General features: G+C 36.2%; 1 protein-coding gene across 6 annotated transcripts in view; it reads left to right on the top strand.

The window, feature by feature from the left end:
- Positions 1–15,425, top strand: part of SANBR (SANT and BTB domain regulator of CSR) — a 67,046-nt gene that overhangs the window by 29,136 nt on the left and 22,485 nt on the right. For all 6 annotated transcript variants that reach the window (XM_058551155.1, XM_058551153.1, XM_058551156.1 and 3 more), the window contains 4 exons: positions 1,972–2,058; positions 2,170–2,280; positions 4,232–4,355; positions 10,526–10,675. In XM_058551155.1, coding sequence (XP_058407138.1) covers positions 1,972–2,058; positions 2,170–2,280; positions 4,232–4,355; positions 10,526–10,675 — 472 coding nt within the window. The remainder of the gene's footprint in view (positions 1–1,971; positions 2,059–2,169; positions 2,281–4,231; positions 4,356–10,525; positions 10,676–15,425) is intronic.

Raw genomic sequence — 15,425 nt, 5'->3', positions numbered from 1 at the left:
ACTTAAAAATAGAAATTTTAAGAGTAAGTGAGGTTTAAAACCATGGAACTGGATGAGATTTCCCAGCAAGACCATCTTTTCTCCACTGCATTGCACGCTTACCTTTGCTATAAATCAGGTGACTGTATGTGTGAGGTCTCTTCCTGAATTCTCCATTTTGTTCTGTTGATTTCTTTGTCCTTGTGTCAGCAGCACACTGTCTTAAATACTGTAGCTTTATAATACTTTTTGGTATCTAGTAATCTAAATTCTCCAGCTTTGCCTTTCTTCAAGATTGCTATCTTGACCATTTTAGGTCCTTTGCATTTCCATATAACTTTTATAATCAGCCTGTCCGTGTTCTCTCTTTCTCTCTCACACACACACACACACACACATCTATTGGAATTTGGGGTTAATATTGAACCTGTAGATCAATTTGGGAAGATTTGACATCTTAACAATATTGAGCCTTTCAGTCCATGAACATGGTATAACCCTCCATTTATTTTAGTAATGTTCAATAGTTTTTGGTGTAGAGATATTTTTCCTTTTTTAATTAAATTTATTTCTAAATATTTAATTTTTTGGGTGCTACTGTAAATGCTATTTTTATTTATTTTGTTTTCTAACTATTAGCAAGAGAGTATTGATAAAGACTATCCAACATTTAGGGGTTCAACAGAGCAGTAGCCAGTGAGGGGCCTGAGAAGGAGGAGCCAGTGGGCAGAAGGAAAGGCAAAAAGAAAGAGGATTTCAAAACAGAGGAAGTGATTAAGTGATCAAATGTGTGAAATGCTGCTACCATCTAGAGTAAGATGAGGACAGAATTGTAACCAGTTGGATTTAGACAACTTTTTTCCAGATGTTTTGCTCTGAACAATTACTGAAAAATTTAGCAGTAGCTATTAGGGATAGGTAGGCTCAAGAGAGAAAAATTTTTTTTTTCCTGAGGAAGATTCACCCTGAGCTAACATCTGTTGCCAATCTTCCTCGTTTTTCTCTTGAGGAAGATTAGCCCTGAGCTAACATCTGTACCAGTCGTCTTCTACTTTATACGTGGGTCGCTACCACAGCATGACTGACCACAGCATGAGAGATGTAGGTCTGCGCCCAGGATCCGAACCCTCGAATCTGGGCCACTGAAGCGGGGTGCACCAGACTTAACCACTACACCACGGGGCTGGCCCCAAGAGAGGATTTTTTTAAAGAAGAGAGATACTAGATTATGTTTATATGCTGATCGAGATGATTCATTAGAGAGGGAGAAATTGATAATGCAAGGGATTATCCAAGAGTTTAGTCCTTAAGGGGAATGAGACAGGAGAATTATCCACAAGCTAAATACTTGAAAATAGGATTGGGATCCTAAATCCAGATATGGCCTTTAATAGCAGCAGACATTACATGAGGGAAAATGGAGACAGTCAGAACATACAATCGGAATTCATAACATATTTAAAAGACTTAAAGTTCAGTCGTATTATGCATAATAATAAAGTAGTTAACATTTATTCAATGCTTAATGCCATGTGTGGCACTCTTTAAAAACACTGTCTCATTTAACCCTCATAAAACCTTGTGAGTTTGGAATTATGAACTCTATTTTACAGATGAAGAAACAAGGTTCAGAGAGGTTAGGTAAGTTGACAAAGTTCACATGCTGAATTATTGGTAGACCCAGGATTGTTAAATTCCCCAAGTCCTCAATCTTGAATATTCCAGTAACAAAAGATTAAAAGAGAGGTAGATATCCATCAGTCTTACTTTTCTTATGAAAATAGATCTTGATCAAACAGTTCTCATTAGTAAGTTTATTTACTTAGAACACTAGAAATGTATTACAAATTCCCAAAGAGAGGCTCTCTAAGGATTCATTAATCTTCTTCTCTGTATGTGCAAATAGGTCAGTGTTTATTTTCATTTCACTATGAAGTACCTTTAGTAAAGTAAATATAGAAAATTAATTTGTTCGTCATTTGTTGTTAATAGTAAACTTTTTTGTAAGAAGATTGAGAGACTGTTTGATCCTGAGTACTTGAATCCAGATTCTCGGAATAATGCAGCAACATTATACAGGTATGGTGATGTGTTTTTCTTTCGTATACTATATAATGCAGCTAAATTCTTTAATATTACTACATTTTAAATTTTCTTCTTGGATGTTTTTGTATCTTCTTTGTGTTATAGATGCTATTTGTGTAAAAAACTTTTGACAAAAGAAACAGAAAGAAGAATTCCTTGCATTCCTGGAAAAATCAATGTAGATCGACATGGAAATATTATCTACATTCACATAAGGTGTAGTGAAAATAAAATACAGCTTTTTTATGTGAATTACTAGCATATTTATAAAAGCATAACTACTCCTTTAAGGAATAGGATAACATCTTTTCTGCGTATGATCCAACTTTGATTTAGAAAGATGCTACTTTCAAAACAAAATTGTTATAAAAGCTATATTTTATTTACTGGATAAATTTCATGATGTTTTTAAGCTTTAAAATAGTAAAAATTATTCTGCATTAGTCTTGAAAGATATTCTGGTCAGTGCCATTAAAATCATTTCTTGTCACTAGCAGATTTTAGTTGTCTACATAAATGTTGTATTTAATTTGACAAGAGGACAAAATTTACTTTCAGATGAGTTTTGGTTAATGAAGAAAATTGTCTTCAAAATTGCATTTTCCATAATCTATTTATTTCATACTTTGTCAGTATTCCATTAATACATAGTCCTTTTTTATTCCCTTTGAGTTCAAAACCAGTTCTTATTCGGAGTTGGGGAAGGAGTCTTGTAAATTGGTTTAATGTCTCAGGAAAGCAGAAACTTTAAAATGTGTATATTTTCTGACAGTTGCCTACTGCTAGGAATTGATCCAAAGAGGTAATGTTGGATTTGTGAAAACACTTAATAAGGATGTTTATTGCTAGATTTATTGCTAGGTTGTTTAAACAGAAAGAAAAAAAAAGGAACACCCGAAAGATTAAACAAACTCAAATATATCCATACAATAGTATATCTATATAAAACACATCTAATCAACTCTTTATGCACAGCCTTTGAGAATAATGATGTAAAAGAAAATATACTTACGTAGAAACTTGTTAGTAGTAAATTAAGGGGGAAAAAACAGGTTATAAAATAAACCTAGAAACGTGTTTAATACTTTGAGTGATAGTATTATGGATGGTCTTAATTTTCTTTTTGCTTGTTTTTTTTCTCTATATTAAAAATGTACAGCACTTTTTAAAAGAAAAAGCCCTACAAATATTAGATTTAATATTTTAAACATTAAAACAGAAATACTTATATTTGACCATGCTATTAATAGCACAGTCAACTTTAGAATGTTTCATTTTTCTCTAGGTACAATAATCAGGGAATCTTCATTAGTTATTGTAAGCACCTGGGATTTTATATTTTTTTGTCTTGAGACTTGATTCACCTTTTGAAAACTTCCATTCTGACAGCGTAACTATTAATACTATGTGAAAAAGTTGATAACTTCAACTTTGAATAAAAAGTATTTCCTACAAGTCAGCTGTTGATGTATACATTTAAAAAATTGCCTTTAAATAGCTTAAAACAGATATGCCTATATAATTTGTATTAACGTGATGGCATTTGGTTATTTTTTGAACTAAGGACAAAAATAGCAAAGTTCAAAAAGATTGTGAGACTTGGGAAAAAAGTAAGAACTTGAGTTACATGTGACCGTAGCAAGTAGGGGTTTAAGCTTTTGCTATTTTTTGTTTATATTTTTTAATTTAAAAATGTGTATTACCGAGACCTTATTGCATCTTACTATATTAGTCAATTACTAGAAAATGCCTTTTGACAATAATATAGAGGACTTATACATTAGTGAAATGTTTAGAATCACCAATAATTAATAACAACTTATTTCACAATGTGTACAGTTAGAATAAAGGTTCCATTTAGCAACATATGCCTAAGTCTCAACTGTTAACCTACTCAAGCTATATTAAATTTATAACCCTTTATCTAGTTTAGCAAAATAATTTGGCATTCAGTCTTTCATACCTTTTTCTGTTGTCCACAGAAAAAGAAAGAAGATACAAACTCCCAAATGAAATTATATCTACCATTCAGTGTAGTCCATCCCACAGCCATCATTTGGGAAATGTTTTTGGAAATAAGCCACAAATTTAAAAACATTGGCTTAAAACAAATTGTTTATATTACTTGCTTGTAAAATAATATAACAATTGAGGCTCTTTTCCCCAGAGATAAGACTTGGGATGTTCATGAGTATTTGAATAGTCTTTTTGAAGAATTAAAATCTTGGAGAGATGTGTATTGGCGTTTGTGGGGAACAATCAACTGGCTAACTTGCTCAAGATGTTACCAGGTGAGGTTTGTTTTTTTCAAATATCTCACTCTGCAAACATTGAGAGCAGGCTCTTTTGAATATATGCTGTTTAATTATGTTTGTGTGTTTGAATGTGTTGGACAATATCTAACATTTGAATGTGTTGGACAATATCAGACATCTTTTTAAAGAAACTGGTGGCAAAAATGATGATGCTATGAAACACTGTATGCGGCTTCATTTCTATTATCATATTTCTTCTTCCTCTTTTTAGTTTTCATTGCTGAAACAATCACTACCTTGCTGCCATTTCCAACAACATGGATGAACCTTGAGCACATTATGCTAAGCAAGATAAGTTAGACAGAAAAAGATAAGTACTGTATGATATCACTTTTATTTGGAATCTAAAAAAGTTAAACCTGTGAAAAACAGAGAGTAAAATGGTGGTTACCAGGAAATGGGGTGGGGAATGAGATTGATGGTGTTTAAGGATACAAACTTGTAACAAGTGGTAGATAAGACAGAGAGATCTAATGCACAGTATGATGAATATAGACAATAATATTGTACTATAATTATGTAATGTGATAAATATCGCTACATTGGCAATCATATTACAAATATATAAATGTATCAAAGTAACATGCTGTACCCCTTAAACTTACACCATGTTACATGTCAAATTTATTCAATAAAAAAAAATCAGGGACCAGTCCCATGGTGTAGTGGTTAGGTTCGGCCTGCTCCACTTCAGTGGCCTGGGTGTGCGGGTTCAGATCCCAGGCGCTGACTTGTACCACTCGTCAGCCACTCTGTGGCGGTGACCCACATACAAAAAATAGAGGAAGATTGGAATGGATGTTAGCTCAGGGCTGATCTTCCTCAAGCAAAACAAGAGGAAGACTGACAACAGATGTTAGCTCAGGGTGAATCTTCCTCACCAAAAAAAAAAAAATCTATACCTTGCTGAATTTTTAGAAAACCAACAGGTTTTAAGTAACCAAATCCATTTTTTATGGGGAAAAAAATGCAGAATCCTTACTACCTTTAATTATTTCCAACCAAGTTGTTTCTCTGTTAGTCTGTAAATTTCTTTAGAAATTCAGAAGTGCTTTGTACATAGAGTGCTATTGATAAGTGCCCTTCTTGTTATAACAATTGTGTTCCCAAAGTTTTTGTTCATTTTTTTATTAAGTTTATAATAAAAGCATAAGTAAGATTACTATTTGAAGGAACCTATAATATAATTTTTTACAGAATAAATAGGTCTTTATAGGGCACAGTCATTCCTAATTAGTCTTACATATAAATCCAGACTGTTGTCCATAAAATTTCTTATGAATTCCTGAAGTCTCTCTCCCCTAGTAATTTTCCTCTCTCACTTGGATAATGGTTTTCAGTAGAGGGAAGGAAGAGCAGCTTATGAAAACCATCAGACTGAGATTTTTCAAACCATATAAGGTTCCACCCAGTGGGCTCCCTGCATCCCCACAATTTTTTATAATTGGATTTACTGAAGTGTAATTTACATACAGTAAAATTCATCCTTTTCATGAGCCTGGACAAACACATACAGTCATGTAACTACCACCACAATCAAAGCATAGAACACTTGCATCACCCTATACAATTCCCTTGTGACCCTTTTTAGTCAATTCCTTTTCCCACCCCAGCCTCTGGCAACCACTGGTCTGTTTACTGTCTCTATAGTTTTGACTTTTCCAGAATGTCCTATAAATAGAATCATACAGTATTTAACTTTTTGAGTCTAGCTTCTTTTACTTAGCAAAATGGATTAGAAATGTATCCATGTTGTATGTATCAGTTTGTTCTTTGCTTGAGGAAGAGCGGCTCTGAGCTAACATCTGTGCCTATCTTCCTCTATGTTTTGTATGTGGGACACCACCACAGCATGGCCTGATGAGTAGTGTGTAGGTCCACGCCCAGGATCCAAACCCGCGAACCTGTGCCACCAAAGTGGAGCGCACTGAACTTAACCACTATGCCACCAGGCCGGCCCCCTGTTTATTCTTTTTTATTGCTGTGTAGTAGTCCGTTGTATGAATGTGTCACAGTATCCACTCACCTGTGAAGGACTTTGTAGTGTTTCTAGTTTGGGGCCGTTATGAAGATAGTAACTATAAACATTTCCATACAGGTTTTCATGTGAACATAGGTTTTTATTTCTCTTGGGTAATTACCTAGAAATAGAATAGAAGGATTGTATGGTAAATGTAAGTTTAACATTTACTGTGCCTAACAGTTTCCCAAAGTCCCTGAACCATTTTGCATTCCTGCCAGCTAAGAATGAGAGTTCTAGTTGCTCCACATCCTTGCTAGCACTTGATATTGCCAGGTTGGCTTTTTGTTTTTTTTAAACTAATAGGTATGTAGTGGTCGTCCCTACAATATGGAGTATCACTTATAATCAAGGATTCCAAAACCTGACTTGTATATCATGTCAGAATGCAGAAAATTTGAGGGATTCTTTTCCCTTCTTAATAGCAAATTGAATATTGATTTATAGTATTTAGTATTTATTAAGGAGAGTTCATAAACTCATAAAATAGTTTTTATGCAAAATACTTTGTGTATGTGCACCTTATGGCTTTTATCAGACTCAAAAATTTTTAATTAAAAACTGTTGTTTGAGGGGCCAAGCCAGTGGCATAGTGATTAAGTTCGCACACTCTGCTTTGGTGGCCCGGGGTTTGCAGGTTCGGATCCCAGGTGCAGACCTACACACCACTCATCAAGCCGGGCTGTGGTGGCATCCTATATACAAAGTAGAAGAAGACTGGCACAGTTAGCTCAGGGACAGTCTTCCTCAAGCCAAGAAAAAACAAACCATTGTTTGAAAATCGTAATTGGAACTGACAACTAAGAATTCTGATTATAGACTATCCTTTCTTGCTTTTGTGTTCAAGATCAGTGCTTAAAATTATTAATTTTGTTATTTTCTTTAAATTATTTTACCAACTTATAAACATATATGAAATCTATCAATTTTATAATTAAAGCTTGATAAGTTTTTTCACCAGTGATTCAGTTACTCCATAGTTTTCATTAATACTGATGCTAAATATTTACCTTAAAAAAATATGTCAAAGAATAATCAAGTGAGGAAAATTTTATGTCTTTTTTTCATTGGAAAACTTTTTTAAACTGATAAGAACAAATAGACTCAATCATAGCCAAAAGGCCAAGAAGCAATTTCATTAGAAAACTTTTTATGTGATTGGCAAATTGTAAAATTAGATGTACATCAAGATCAATTTAATTCATCTGAATTTTGAGTAAAGTATCTTTTTTGCTTTTGTGTGTATGTGTGTGTGTGTGTGTGTATTTGAGGAAGATTAGCCCTGAGCTAACATCTATTGCCAATCTTCCTCTTTTTGCTGAGGAAGATTGGCCCTGGGCTAACATCCGTGCCCATCTTCCTCTGTATGTGTGACGCCTGCCACAGCATGGCTTGGTGAGCAGTGCGTAGGTCCATGCCCAGGATCCAAACCTACGACCCCCGGGCCGCCGAAGTATAGCCTGCGAACTTAACCACTACACCACCAGGCCGGCCCCTGTTTTTGCTTTTTAATAGCTTTATTGAAGTAATTACATGCCATAAATTCATTCATTTTAAATGTACAATTCACTTATTTTTAGTAAATTTACAGAGTTGTGCAACCATCACCACCATCCACTTTTAGTACATTTCCCTCACCCCAAAAAGATATCTTGTGTCCATTTACTGCCACTCCCCAATCTCACTTCCAACCCCAGGCAACCAATCTACTTTGTGTCTCTAGAGATTTCCCTTTTCTGCACATTTTATGTAAATGGAACAAGCAATATGTGGTCTTTTTTCTCCCTTTTTTATTGAGGTATTAATGACATACAATGTCATGTTAGTTTCAGGTGCACAAATGTAATGATTTGATATTTGTATATATTGCAAAATGATCACCACAGTAAGTCTAGTTAACATTCGTCACAGTTTTTTTTCTTGTGATGAGAACTTTTAAGATCTATTCTCTTAGCAACATTTAAATATGCAATACAGTATTATTAACTATTATTGCCTTGCTGTACATTATATTCGAACAACTTATTTATTTTATAACTGGAGGTTTGTACCTTTTGACTCCCTTCACGCATTTCTCCCACCAACCCCCCTCCTCTGGCAACCACCAAAATGTTCTCTGTATCTCTGAGCTTGGTTTTTGTTTTGTTTAGATTCCACATATAATAAGTGAGATCATACAGTGTTTGTCTTTCTCTGTCTGACTTATTTCACTTAGCATAATGCCCTCAAGGTCCATCCATATTGTCACAAATGGCAAGATTACATTCTTTTTTATGGCTGAATAATATTCGCATGCGTGTTTGTGTATACACATATGTACCACATTTTCTTTATCCATGCATCTGTCAATGGAAATTTAGGTTGTTTCCATGTCTTGGCTATTGTAAATAATGCTGCAGTGAACGTGGGGGTGCAAATGTTTTTGAATTAGTGTTTTCATTTTCTTTGCATAAATACCCAGAAATGGAATTGCTGGATCATATGGTAGTTTTATTTTTAATGTTTTGGGGAACCTCTATACTGTTTTCCATAGTGGCTGGACCAATTTACATTCCCACCAGCAGTGCACCAGGGCTCCGTTTTCTCCACATCCTCACCAACACTTTTTGTCTCTTGTCTTTTTGATAACAGCTATTCTAACAGGTATGAGGTGAAATCTCATTGTGGTTTTGATTTGCATTTCTCTGATGATTAGTGATGTTGAACATCTTTTCGTGTACCTGTTGGTCATCTGTATATCTTCTTTGGAAAAATGTCTGTTCAGATTCACTGCCCGTTTTTTAATTGGATTCTTTGGTTTCTTTGCTATTGAGTTGTATGAGTTCTTTCTATATTTTGGATATTAACCCCTTATCAGATATATGATTTGCAAATATTTTCTCCCATTTGATGGATTGCCTTTTCATTTTGTTAATGGTTTCCTTTGCTGTGCAGCTTTTTAGTTTGCTGTAGTCTCACTTGTTTATTTTTGCTTTTGCTGCCTTTGCTTTTGGTGACAAATCCAAAATCCAAAAAATCATCGCCAAAACCAATGTCAAGGAGCTTACCACCCATGTTTTCTTCTAGGAGTTTTATGATTTCAGGTCTTATATTCAAGTCTTTAATCCATTTTGAGATAATTTTTGTGTATGGTATAAGATAGTAGTCCAGGTTCATTCTTTTGCATGTGGTTGTCCAGTTTTCCCAAGACCATTTATTGAAGAGACTGTCCTTTCCCCATTGTATATTCTTGGCTCCCTTTGTCATAAATTAATTGGCCATATATGCATGGGTTTATTCCTGGGCTCTCTATTCTCTTCCATTGATCTGTGTTTCTGTTTTTATGCCAACACCATACTGTTTTGATTACTGTAGCTTTGTAATATAGTTTGAAATCAGGGAGTGTGATGTCTCCAGCTTTGTTGTTCTTTCTCAAGATTGCTTTGGCTATTCAGGGTTTTGTGATTCCATGCAAATTTTAGGATTATTTGCTTTATTTCTGTGAAAAATGCCATTGGAACTTTGATAGGGATTGCATTGATTCTGTAGATTGCTTTGGGTAGTATGGACATTTTAACAATATTAATTCTTCTAATCCATAAGCACAGAATATCTTTCTTTTGTTTTGTTTTTTTTTTGTGAGGAAGATCAGCCCTGAGCTAACATCCATGCCAATCCTCCTCTTTTTGCTGAGGAATACCGGCCCTGAGCTAACATCTATTGCTAATCTTCCTCCTTTTTTTTTTTTTCCCTCCCTTTTTCTCCCGAAGGCCCCAGTAGGTAGTTGTATGTCATAGTTGCACATCCTTCTAGTTGCTGTATGTGGGATACCGGCTCAGCGTGGCCGGACAAGCAGTGCGTCGGTGCGCGCCCGGGATCTGAACCCGGGCCGCCAATAGCGGAGCGGGCGCACTTAACTGCTAAGCTGCGGGGCCGGCCCCCACAGGATATCTTTCTGTTTATGTCTTCTTCAGTTTCTTTCGTCAGTGTCTTACGGTTTTCAGTGTACAGATCTTTCACCTCCTTCGTTGAATTTATTCCTAGGTATTTCAGTATGTGGTCTTGAGGAGAGTATTTTTGAGATGTATGATTTCATTCTGGGAATAATAATTGATTTTATATATTTCTTTTCATATTTTATTTACAGGCTTTTCTCTGTATAGAATTTTCACATTGTCAGTATCACTCAGAAACAGTAGTTTATCCAACAGCAAGTTCACTGAATTCTGTCAGCACTGGAATTTATCCCTGCTGTAACCAAAAGGTTCTTCGGTTTGATCCCACTCAGTTTACGAAGGTAAATTTTGAATGCTGCCCTTTTGTAGTTACAGCGCTCACTAACGCTCTTTATTTAAATCTTTTCCCTTTTATTGTTTTTAAACTATAAAGGTAATACATTCATGTAGAAAAGACGTTAAACAATACATAAATAAGTATAATAAAAAGTAAAAGTCCCTCTTCACACTACTCCCTCATTCTACATCTCTTCTTAGAGGTAACCACAGTTAACAGTTTCCTTCCAGACCTTGTTTTATACATTTCAGGCACAAATTATATGTAGTTTTTTGTATTGGAAATGGGGTCATACTATCCATATTATTCTGTAATTTGCCTTTTTCGCTCAACAATATACTTAGGTTATCTTTCTGTGTCATTTTATTTAACTGCTGTGTAATATTCCAAGCTGTGCATATATCACAATTTATTTAACCATTCTTCTGTTAATGAACATTTAAGTTGTTTCCAGATTGATGGTATAACAGTGTTGCAGTGAACATCCTTGCACATATACCTTTGTGCATTATGTGAATATTGCTATAGGTTAGACTCTTTGATCATTAGCACTTTTGAAAACATCATATAATTAAATTTCATGAGTAAATGAAACGAACCTAAAGCTCTTCCTCATCATCCATACAACAAATATTTATAAAGCATCAAAGTTGTGTTACACACTGTGCAAGACAGAGAGTAGTGTGTAAAATTAGATAGTTTCTGCCTCAGTGGAGCTTAATATCAAAAGGCAGTAAGGAGTCGGCCTGGTGGCACAAGCGGTTAAGTGCGCGCGCTCCACTGCGGCAGCCCGGGGTTCCCTGGTTCGGATCCCGGGCGTGCACCGCACCGCTTGTCAAGCCATGCTGTGGCGGCGTCCCATATAAAGTAGAGGAAGATAGGCACGGATGTTAGCCCAGGGCCAGTCTTCCTCAGGAAAAAGAGGAGGATTGGCAGATGTTAGCTCAGGGCCGATCTTCCTCACAAAAAAAAAAAAAAGGCAGTAATATCAAAAAGGAAAAAGAAAGCACACAAAGAAATGTTTGAAGAAGTATGCAGGGCCATAAATGTCTATAATAGGCTGGTCTGATGTGGGCGTTGAAGTCAAGGAAAGCCTCCATAAGGAGTTGGCATTTGTTTGAGATCTGAAGGATGGGTAGGAGTATGTGAGGTGAGGAGGAAGGTAAAGAACACTCCGGTCAGAACAGCAAGGTCAGAAGGAACATAGTAAAAGAGACTGAAAGAAGCTGTGCCTGTTAAAGAAAACATGCGTAGTTCAAGACGAGGCTAGAGAGGTAACTCAGGGTTAGGTCATGTGGAGGAAGGACCTTGTAGGCCATGTTAGAGTTTTTTCTTTGTTTCAGGTTTTGAAAATATCACCTGCATTGTGGAGAATGGCTTGGGGAAAAGTCAGTGGAGTCAGGTACAAGAGGACATTATCACAGTAGTCTTAGAGAGAGATGATGGTTGCTTGGACTAGAGTAGTGGAGGTGAAGCGAAGTAGATGAATTCAATATTTAGGAGGTAAAACTGAAATGACTTGATGGATCATATCACAGAGGGAGAAGGAGGAGTCAAGGGTGACTCAGTTTCTTGCTTGTGCTACCTGATAGATGGTAGTGTCGCTCACTGAGGAGGAAAAAACATAAAGGAATCAGGTTTGGAGAGAAGCTTGTGAGTTCTGTTTTGGGCATTTTGAGTTTGAGGTGCCTTATGAGATAACCAGGCAAAGAGTATCAGAGATATGGATTCGGGGCCTCAGAGGAGTGGCTAGGCTGGAGATAATAGTATGTAAGGCTTCTTGCAAATAAGTGATAATTGAAACCAGCAGGTATAGGTGAGCACAAGAAGAGCAGAGGATCTACAGTGGAGCCTAGAGAAGCTCCAACATTTAATAGATGGATAGAGCAGCATGAGCCTGCAAAGGAGAATGATCAGGAGCAGCCAGAATAATAGGAGGAAAACCAAGGATGTTGTCATGAAAACCAAGGGAGTAGTATTTAAACAGAGAGAGAGTGGTCCACGATGCCAAATATTGCTAAGAGGCCAAATAAAATAATTGAAAGAAATGCGTCCTTTGACTTGGGTGACTTGGAATCCTCAGGTGTGAAGAGCTGTTTTGGTGGAGTGCTAGATCCAGAAGCCAGATTGATATGGGTTGAGGAGTGAGTAGAAAAAGAACAAATGGAGACAGCACGATAACAACTCTTGGGAAATTTGAGAAAAGGCGATGGGTCAGTAATTAGGTTATGAGTATTTATTTATTGTTTCTGTTTTATTTTGTTTTGATAGGAGAGAGCTTTTTAAAAGTCAATGGGAATGATCAGTTGAGGAGGAGAGGTTGATAATACAGGGTTTACGTGGAGGCAGGGTAGAGTGGGATCTTAAGTACGTGTGGCAGTATTAGTTTAGACAGGTGGAAGGACAGCTCCTCTGTTATAACACAAGAGAAGAGTACGATGGTTGCAGATATTAGTAAAATTGTGTTTTTGTCATTTGGATGGTAAGTTGTTCCAATCTAATTCCCTTCTCGTCTCTATAAAGTAGAAGATAAAGCCATCTGCTAAGAATGAGGGGGAAAGAGGGAAGCTTCCAAAGTTTGAAATAGTCTTTTTGGAAAACAGGAGAATGAATTTTCCAGAGAAATGCTGTAAGTAACTAGACAGTTTGAGAGCCTGTTGGGTAATCATAAATGTACAGTGAAATCCAAAATGCCTTTTTATATCACTCTCTCCAGCAGCTCTGGCTGCTTGAGTACAAGCATAGAGAAAATGGGTAGTTGAGCTCATTCAGAGTTGGGGTTTTGTCACATGGGTATAATGAAATTTAGGGGCAAGGAATTTAGGGTATTAGCACAAAGGTTACTAAAATGTGGGTCGTGGAATTTAAGCTGGATTTGGAGGTATTTATATTTGCAATCAATTACCAACTTTGATTAGTCAGACATTTTATTGATAAAGTGATAGGCTACCCACATAACATTCATATTTAAAGTTTAGGTGGATGCTTTGCATATGAAGTTATTTAAATTAAGCATGAGACTTTAAGCACAGTGGAATTAGTTTTGTCAGGCCCAAGATATTCATTAATTCATGATTACTGTGATGTTTTGCAGTCACATGATTTTTAGTCATTGCATTTCTTCATGGTCATGGTGTTTCCATTTTAACTATCATATTCACATTGTTTTGAATAATACTTCTAAAGTTGTAGCTCTTTGGCCTGTTATTGTCTCTTTACTCATTGTATTAACTAATACTCCATTCATTGTGAGAGGATTCAGGAATAAATAGTAATTAAACTGCATGATAAGTCTTGTATGTGATATCATGCATACTGATTGAGGTGATTTCTTGGGCTAAGTGAAATTTAAATAGCCCATATGATGATTTATATTTCCAGTAATGGCGGACTAATTCAGATCAATCCTCCATCAAAAGACAACTAAAAAAAGGTGGATGAAATATTAATATAAAGATCATATTATTATTATTTTTTTGTGTGTGTGGTGAAGATCAGCCCTGAGCTAACATCCATGCCAATCCTCCTCTTTTTGCTGAGGAAGACTGGCTCTGAGCTAACATCTATTGCCAATCCTCCTCCTTTTTTTTTTCTCCCCAAAGCCCCAGTAGATAGTTGCATGTCATAGTTGCACATCCTTCTTGTTGCTGTATGTGGGACATGGCCTCAGCGTGGCTGGAGAAGTGGTGTGTCGGTGCATGCCCGGGATCCGAACCCAGGCCGCCAGTAGTGGAGCGCGCGCCCTTAACTGCTAAGCCACGGGGCCGGCCCTCTAAAGATCATATTAAAAGCATCAAAGAGCTAATAAGATAATGAGGAATTGGTGTTAAGATACAGAAAATGATGGGAACCCAAAGAAGTGAGCTGGCGCTCAGGGCCGTTTTTGTCCTGGGGGCAATTATCAATCTGAAAGAGGTGACTGAGAGACTGGGCTGAGCTTTTGGTGCCCTATCAGGATTTTTGGGAATAGTCAGGATCCAAGGTCTGTCAAGAATGGGGACATTAATGAATAACATTCCCACCCTTACGCTTTGAGTTGGGATCCCAAAGAAAATAAGAGTAAATCAGAAGTAAACCATCCCTTGCCTGGATAGCAGCCTGGCTTTGATTTATTTGAGCAGCCTAGGAAATTTCAAGCCCTGAACTTGGATTGAGGTAATTCTGGATTGCCACTGTCCCCAGGCACCTAAAAATCCTCTTTGGAGAAAGATAATATTATTCTATAGCTCAGATTTGTTCTACAAATAATTTTTGAACAAAATATTCAGCATTCACAAATAACACGTCATAGATGAAAATATGTTACCAAGAATGGGAACAGCAGAACTTAGACAACAAAAACAAACCACAGAAACTACAATATTGGAATTATTGACACAGACTATAAAATAAATAAGATTACTAGCTTCAGTTGATAGAAGCCAAGCTTGGCAATTTTTGGCAGGGAATTATAAACTATAAAAAGTGACAAAGAGGGTTTGAGTAAAAACAAATAGAAATGTTAGAACTAAAAAACTCAGTAAGAAAAATTTAAGCTTAGTGGCAAATTTAACAGCAGGTTAGATATAGCTGAAGAATTAGTGAATTGCAACATAAAAGTCAGAAGAAACTATCCAGAATGAATAGTTTCATTCTGGGTAAAAGACAAAGAGAAAAAATGATGAGAAATATAAAAGAAAGTAAGAGACCTGGAGAGTACATGTCTAACGTTTTTTTAATCGTAGTAAAATATACATAATATAAACTTTTCCTTC

The sequence above is a fragment of the Diceros bicornis genome, chromosome 12, assembly GCF_020826845.1.
Source record: "Diceros bicornis minor isolate mBicDic1 chromosome 12, mDicBic1.mat.cur, whole genome shotgun sequence".
Lineage (NCBI taxonomy): Eukaryota > Metazoa > Chordata > Mammalia > Perissodactyla > Rhinocerotidae > Diceros > Diceros bicornis.
Note: the sequence above shows the minus strand (reverse complement) of the source record. Positions and strands in the feature narration are given on the sequence as shown.